This window comes from Lepidothrix coronata, unplaced genomic scaffold (assembly GCF_001604755.1).
Source record: "Lepidothrix coronata isolate B3197 unplaced genomic scaffold, Lepidothrix_coronata-1.0 Scaffold266, whole genome shotgun sequence".
NCBI lineage: Eukaryota > Metazoa > Chordata > Aves > Passeriformes > Pipridae > Lepidothrix > Lepidothrix coronata.
Genome location: NW_016690446.1, coordinates 270046 through 278164, shown reverse-complemented (window position 1 = coordinate 278164; position 8119 = coordinate 270046). Strand labels below are relative to the sequence as shown.

Here is an 8119-nt window from a genome sequence, read left to right as displayed (position 1 = left end):
ATTCACTTCTCCAAGAACTAGAAAACAGCCAGCCTGACTCTGTATCATACTACCATTAGAAAAATTCTACCACAAAGTGGTGGATTCATCAAATTGCTTTATAGCATCTTCCATGTAACCCCATAATCCTGATTTCCAAAGGATTAACCAGATTATCTCCCTTTTTTAAAAAGTTCCTACATTGACTTCTATTCTGACACTAAAGACAGATATTTAACTCTTCTGAAAGACCCCTCTCAACTCCTCTGGCTGATGCTGTAGATAAGAGTGCAATACTTCCTCTCTTTATTTCTTTGCTTTGGGGACTCCAGTGATCCCATATTGAGCTTGTGTCAACTACTATATACCTGCAAATGTAACAAACTCCAAACAAATATGGAACTGATCCTATTGCTCTAAGGCTTAAATATCACAATCTGAGATCTGGAAAAATCCAGACAACCTTTTCTCTTCCCACCTTTTCTTCTGACTGTGTTAATGTATGCTAAAACTGCAATAAAATGAGCCGAAGTATCAGTAGTATAGTTGTTGCAACATTCCCACCTCAGGCTTTCAGGGGAGGGAAGTCACACAATGTAGATTTTATGCTCCCTGTGAAGCTGAACTTTAACCAAGCACATTCAGGTACTTGGTAGAATCCAAGAGAATAAATCAAAGACACAACACGAAGAGTGAACCTCAGATAGTGCATAGGACTGTCTTGTGCATCCTTCCTAAGTGCCTGTGAGACCCACCTTTGAGGAGAGCAGTCAGGATGGACATCTCAATGTCCTGCTGGCCCTCGGAGCCCATGCGGAACACAGTGATCTAAAGGGAGCACAAACCCAAACACAGGGAATTACAACACAGGGACAGAGAGACTGAACATGCAACGGGAAATAGAGCACAATGGTGCAGCTTTATTATTTCGTAAGACTTCAGATTGTTCAAAAAGTACTAAATTTTTCTTTGAAATTTAATTTTCACAAAAGTTTTTAAATAAATTCTTTCAATGAACTTATCCTAAAATATCCCTGCATTGCTAAACATGACAAACTTGATGAAAATCTTCACCAAATCCATGAATTTTGGAAAATGGTGACAAAACTGCCATGCAAAACTGATTGTTTTCTGACAGTTCCATTACTTTCCAGCAGTAATGGAAATGCCAGTTTGGAAATGGAAATGCTAGTTACCTGAGATACCTATCACAGCATCCATTTTCTTGACAAAAACACTCAAATTTTTTCAGCTGCAGGTTATGTTATGTATGACAATCAAAATGGCAGAACCAAATAATAAAGAAAGGTGATTATTTCCAGTCATATTTGCTTAGTTTGGTCCATTACAACTCACTGATTTTAAAAATACTAATTCATTCAAGCTTAGCCACTGAACCACATATTAAAAGATTGGTAATTCAAAAGCAGAATAACCTAATATTCCATCTTGATAAGTTAATACCACATGCAGAGAAAAAACCCCAAATTCTTCATCTTCCAAAACCAATTCTCCACAGTAGATGCTAGCATTACTACTGGGAATAGCAATTTTCTCAACAGTTAGAATAGACTTCACATGAATGCAAAGATACATGACATTAGAAGAGAGAAGAACTATAGGAAAACTTTTATTAATTAACAAGAAGGTAGACAATACTATCAACAAACAAACTGTAAGTCTGCTTAGGCTGCATTCAGTGTCTGAATTTTGCTGAGTAAACCAGGCCTGCTCTGATGTGCATTGAAAATTCAAAACAGTTTGACTAAAGCAGTTGTGGGCTCTCTTTTCTCAATCACTTCTTCCAGAAAGGCTGACTCTCTTCCAGTCAGTTTATCACTCACGCTTTTTACCAATTTGACTTCCAGTGAGGGTGTGTGAATGGAACTAATCTCAGCATCATATTGACAAAATTTCACTGAAACAATTAGTCAAAGGAAAACACTCAAAGATCCATTTTGCCTGCAAAGTCACAGGCACAGTGAACACAATTTCAATGCACTGTTTCCAGATGACAGGTTTTCTTTTCCCAAGCACACTTTTCTCTGCAGCTGTGATGGGGCAGACAGGCAGGAACCTGAGTGTGTGGTACTGCACACAGAGCAGACTTGGGACAACCCAGGAGCACGAAAGGGTGGGATATTCAACAGCACTTAATGCTTCAGTTTCTTTTGAAAGGCCTGAAAAGGCCATTTGACTGCAATGAGAGGCTGTTAAAGACTGTGTCAGAAACCAAACGCACTCTGAATGCCTCTTGCCCCCAGGAACCCTTTCTTCAATCATCTTTCCTCTACTTTCTAACACAGGAGCAGTTGATCGTGGGTTTAGTGCATTTATCTCAGTGTCTTAGTCTGCCTTGCTCAAGTCTGTGAAAAAAGATTCCTATCAACTTACACAGGAGAAGAATCTGAAACCTGTTTTTGAGGCTTTCCAGAAGACAGAATTCTTTTCTTGGCCTATGCTTATGAGTGAAAGACTGTGTACAGTTAATGGAGCTATATGGGAAAAAAAAAAAAAGGGGCCTCTGGTGGTCTAGTGGTTAAGGTGCAGGACTCTCACTGCTGCGACCCGGGTTCGATTCCCAGCCCCCCGGGCAGATGGAGCTCGTCAGCCCTGTAAGGCAATCCATCTAAGAGAAGGTCACTCTAAACAAACCTACGTTCTGAGACCCTCACTGCCACTGTCCAAGCGTGCTTGGCCCCGGCAGATGAACCTCAGGATTAAAGGGTGGGCTCAGTTCAGCGCACGCTGTCTCTCACCTAAAAAATCCACTGCGCAGGCTCGAAGGGTTAATGACCTTTCCCAAATCTTCGCTCGCGAAGACTGGCCATTATTATTATGGGAAAAAAAGTTTAAACTATAACCCTGGGAAAATGGCACTTGAAAGTACTCTGAAAACTTGGTCACAAGCATGATCTTTGTGAACTACTTTTAGAACACTTACAAGTTCTTTTTTTTTCATGCACTCCATAAGAATGACGAACAGCTGATGAGCTTGATTCCTGTTGTAGTTAAAAGTTTTCTGGATGGTAACTAAAAGCTGGTCCCTGAGGGATTCATTTATTATCCTAAAAGAAAATGAGACATAAAAGAAGACATTGCCAGAACGAATATATATTCAGAAGGCCTGCTGTTTGAGAAACAAGTTTTCATCCATCAGAGCAACGACTTCATTTTGAAAAGAAATGAAAACATACAGCACCCTTCATTCAGTACAGGTAAGGAGTCCAGGAGGAGTTAACTGCAACCAGGAAATTCATACCCAAACTGGCTTTTATGCATCTCAGTACTTCAGCACTGATTTAAAAACTGGCAGAGAACTTGAACTATCCTTTCACCCTGGAATAAAATGCACGTAGCTCTTACTCTTGCTATATATTATGGATATAAGTTAGCACTATAACTTACAGGACCCCTACCTTTGCTTCTAAATGTTACAAGGCCCTTTGCATATAGCTGAAAATCCCCAAATATTTCATGCTACTGATATGTCACCTTGGTTATCCTGGTTATCCTCTTAGAGGATTGAAATTGCTGCCGTATCTGAAACCTCATAATACCCGAGAAACAAACAAGCTGAAAAATGATTCAAGAAATTATACTGAAAGCATTCTAGAACGGTCAGAAATGTTTCATCTCTCCAAGGAATATGAACCAGAGCCCTTCAGTCTTCATGTATTTCCTAATAAAACACATGTATTTTCAGATGATGGAAAATATTAGCAGCAGGTGCCGAGAGATACAGTAAAATTCAAAGCTGATTGTGAGAAAATGATTGGACTGACAAAAAATTCTCATTGTAGATCTGCCTTACTAGATGAACATATTTATCTTATAATTATTGGAGAAGAAAATTGAACACTGCATTATATCCACTGGGAGAGAAAGTCATGCAGTGAACACATCTCAGACAGACTGATCCTGATAAGCTCTTCCAATTACCCATGAGCTGATAGGAAGGACGAATGAGAAAGAAAAAAAGAAAAAACAGAAAGTTTGATCTAAGCTAAGGAAGTGTCCTAGTTAGAACAGCTGGGCCCAGTTCATCACTGGATGGGTGTAACCCAAAACTGTGTATTCTATAGCCTTCCATGCCATTTCCCAGAAACTGTTGTCAATAGAGCATTTACACCCTCTGCCCAGAGCAGCCTGACTCATCAGGCTACAAACTAGGTGCTAAGAGGCCTGCGAGATAGGAGGGTGTTTTTGTCCTCACGCCCATTGAGGAACCCCCCCCCCCCCCGGAAGTACTGAGCATTCCTGCCTTAACTGGACAATATATAATCTTGGAGTCTTGGGATTTTTTTAACCACTCGTGGGATCCAGAGGAAGACTACAGACCACCACTCTCAGCCAGACTGCAACCACCACCCTCAACTGTACTGCAACCACCAGCCTCGACCAGACTGCAATCACCACTTTTGACCAGACTGCAACAGCACTCTCACCAACAGGTTTTCCCCCTCTCCCTTTACTTTGGGCTCAGGGGGCCCAAAGAACACCACTCTGTTCATGCCCCAGGGTGCTGGGTTATACATTTGGGTTTTGTGGGTTAAAACCAATTGTTTGTCTGTATAATCGTACTTATTGTATTATTTTATTAAATTGTTATTCTGATTTATAATCTCTCTTTTGGGTTGAGTTCATTTTCCCCTGCTGGTTTACCTTTAAACCAGCACAGGAAGGCTTGGTTGGCAGAAAGGAAAAGAAAGTTGTTGACTCTTAAATACTTCCTTGTAGGATTAAATATGTATGATGTCTAAACACCAAAAAAAATCTAGGATCAGAGATGCTCTCCCAATTCAGCAAGTAATATCTGCACTCCTTGATTATACTACTTGTCTCCCTGATATGTAACCCAAGCTAAGCTCCAGGAAATAGACTGTATCTTCAGCACAAGACAGGTACCATACCCTAATCAAGGCAACATATTAGGGTTTTGCCTGTATCTGGCTACTAAAAATAAAATCTTGATATTAACAATGACAATGGGGAAAGTATGCTACTTGACTGGGAGGAGCAATATTTTAAACTAAAAATGCAATACTTGGCTTTCACTTGAGTAGATGAGCTTTATGCTGTTAGTAGGCTTTGTATCCACCAAAGGGGCAAACAACCAACCATAAAATACCATAAAACCATAAAAATGACACTCCAGAGAACTTTGAATTAGGAAATTCATTTGGACAATGGACAGGAGGGCTGTGGAGTAGAATGCTCCAGAAAACATCCTCCACTCTGTTCATGATATAAGGCAGCACTGCCCCAAAAAACCATCATAGGTGCAAAGAGTAGCAAAAGAACGAAGGCAGTCCAACATTTTCACAGCTGCTCTGGCACTCTTGGAGAATGAAGCTCATTCCCAGAATGCACTGGAATCAGGCAAACGCATGCACCAATTAACCTCAGCCCTGATCTGAGGAAAAGAGTTATTCCACTCATTCCTTGCTTCTAACACGCCCAATCCAGCCCCAAGCACAGTGCAGCAGACACTGCTGGAGCCTGTATGACAGTGCACTGCACTGAGAGCAGGCTCACTGCACAGGACCATCAAACACATCCCAGGAGGTAACAACTTCTTCTCATTAACTCCAGGGCTAAGATCAAACAGGCAGCAAAAGCTGGCTGGCAGCAGAATGCCCTTGGTTAGTAGCCTTTTGTCCTTCAGGTGAGTTTTTATGAAACTTCAGTGAGAGCAAGGCATATAGTCCTACAGTGCCCTCCTGAGCAAGACACAGCTCCGGTGAAGATCTGGAAATCTTACCCTCCTTCCTCTGAATACTTGTGTGCAAAGGACAGGATGTCAGACGCTCGCCCGCTGCCGTCACAGATCACAACAGGGAGAGGGGGCTCCTCTCGCAGGCACTCCAAGACAATGGAGATCACGTTGGGACCCCCTTCCACTATGAGTCCAACTACAGGAACACCTTGCCCCAGTCCTGCAAAAAACAGAAGAACAAAAAAACACACAAAAAAGAAGTGTCATTGCAATTTAGTTTAAGAGATTGAGATATTATGAGTGGATGTGATTTCTGGTCATTTCATGGTCAGTATGAGATAAAACATCCATATACTGTTTTGTGGCCACAAAAGGAAAAGAGCAAGATGCCTCTCTTCCCTTGCTTTTGTGTCAGCTCCATACTGATAACTTATTCACTCGCTGTTGATGAATTGTTTGCAACAGATAATGGGTACAGATAAAGCACCTATAACATGATGTTCTATTGCTTCATTAGCTTCACTGTTACTTGGATGGCTCCCAGCTACTGTCTTTGATGCTTGAATTCTTCCTTGGTTACCTATGGGAAGTCTTCAGTAAGGTGACATATACTTAGGCTTACTCCTAAGATAAAAAATATGAAATGAGTGTTTTTATCATGAGGCTGAAATGGTTGGCGATGGAAGAGACGACAGCTGAGCATCCCTTTGCTGTCCCTGCCTCACTGTGATCTCCAGGCATAGGATGACAAAGGGAAGCCCACAGGTCACATGGTCTCAGTAGCCTTGGTCACAAGAAACTTGGGGAAATGAAGGACAAAACATTACCTGAAAGCTGACTAATCCCACTGTTATAAGCATTTGAATTCAGTTCTTAATCTGTAAAATGATCAGTACTTTATAAAGATGCATTTTTTTTTGCATGGCCAAGAACACGTGAAAGTGTTGTTATTTTCAACCTTGATTCCTCTCTGAAGAACAGGAACACCATTCACTGTAACAGCAGAAGCTTCCTGACATCCTCCTGTCAGGGTACCCCAGCTCTGAGAAGGAGGAGTCACAGAGTATGGCCCGCCTGTGTGTCCATGAAATCTTTAATGATTCCTCCTGAGATTTCCAGAAGAGGTGCCTGTGCTTGAAGTGATTAAAAAGAAACAAAACAACTCCCTTCATGTTGTTACTGTAGGGGTACTGCAGCCCTTTGCAGAACAGATTTCTATGTGTATTCCCAACTCGTGACAAAGATCATCAAACACCACCTAGATCTGAACCAACATCCCCCAGCTCCAGCGGTATTAAAAGAAATGACACTCAGCATCTTGCTCTGGGCCCTGAAGCTCCCTTTTCCAACCCTACACTCTGCCAGCACTCCTGCAGCAGACAGAGCCCAGCAGCAGAACTCAGGCTGGTGTTTGCAGCCCGTGGGCAGCAGCACCTGACCCTGACCCACACCCAGGGCCCAGGGCAGGGACTGGATCCACTCAGGTTCTCGAGCTTCCTGTAGGCACAAAGCCTTCCTTACACACTTCCCAGGACGTCTGGGACTCGGGGCTTATCTCTAACTGCACGTTGTGGCTTTACCTGGCACTCCACTTGATTCTTCTGCTCTAGTTATAAGAGCACTTAAGCCCTATTAGAAAGCTCTGTAGAGTTCAATGCAGTTGTCATTCTGGATGTCTGTTTTCTCTTATTTACACAGGCCTACACAGTTTACAGTGGCATGTGTAAGAAGTCAGAAAGGCAATGGGTAGAACTGATGTCAATTCTCCAGTAGCTCTTAATTGAAGTGTGGATTCAAAGACCATAAACTTTTTTTAATGTCATCTTTTTAAAAAAACTTTTTTTTCTACAAAAAATTAAAAATGTATTTTAAAAGCATTTTTTAAAGATAATGGCAAAAAGAGTTCTAGAAAGTTATTTTAGAGAGGCCATAATAACTGGAAGATATTTAAAAAATACACAAAACTAAATATGCAAATATTAAGTATAAATACAAATATATAATTATACAAATAAATACAAATATGAAAATAGAAAACTAAATATGAAAGCACTGATGAGATATCATCTTGATAATTGCTTAATTAAAAATTGAAATCCCAGCTGAGTTTATCTGGGAGATCCAAGAATTTTGAGTGTGATATTTCAAGTGAAACAAATCAATCCATCTAAAAGAGAAAATAAAATGCTAGCATGAACATTTGGAACCAGCAATCTCTGAGCTGCACAGGATTCCTGTAAACAGGAACTGCACAAAATCAGTTCATCCTGTGTGTTTACTGATGCTTATGAATTCTAACCAGAAGTGCACAAATTCTGTGCATTTTCCTTTCCTTAGATTTTTACTGCTTTGAAGCTCCTCCTCATTATTTTTTGTCAACTTTTCTCCGTCCCTTTATCCAATCCTCGTTTCGTGGCTTTC

At 41.0% G+C, this 8119-nt stretch overlaps 1 protein-coding gene across 1 annotated transcript in view; it reads right to left on the bottom strand.

Moving 5' to 3' along the window:
* Positions 1 to 8119, bottom strand: part of TRPM1 (transient receptor potential cation channel subfamily M member 1) — a 98877-nt gene that overhangs the window by 29597 nt on the left and 61161 nt on the right. The window contains exons 11-13 of the mRNA XM_017835888.1: positions 5744 to 5918; positions 2924 to 3047; positions 735 to 807 (exon numbers count right to left, since the gene is read on the bottom strand). Coding sequence (XP_017691377.1) covers positions 735 to 807; positions 2924 to 3047; positions 5744 to 5918 — 372 coding nt within the window. The remainder of the gene's footprint in view (positions 1 to 734; positions 808 to 2923; positions 3048 to 5743; positions 5919 to 8119) is intronic.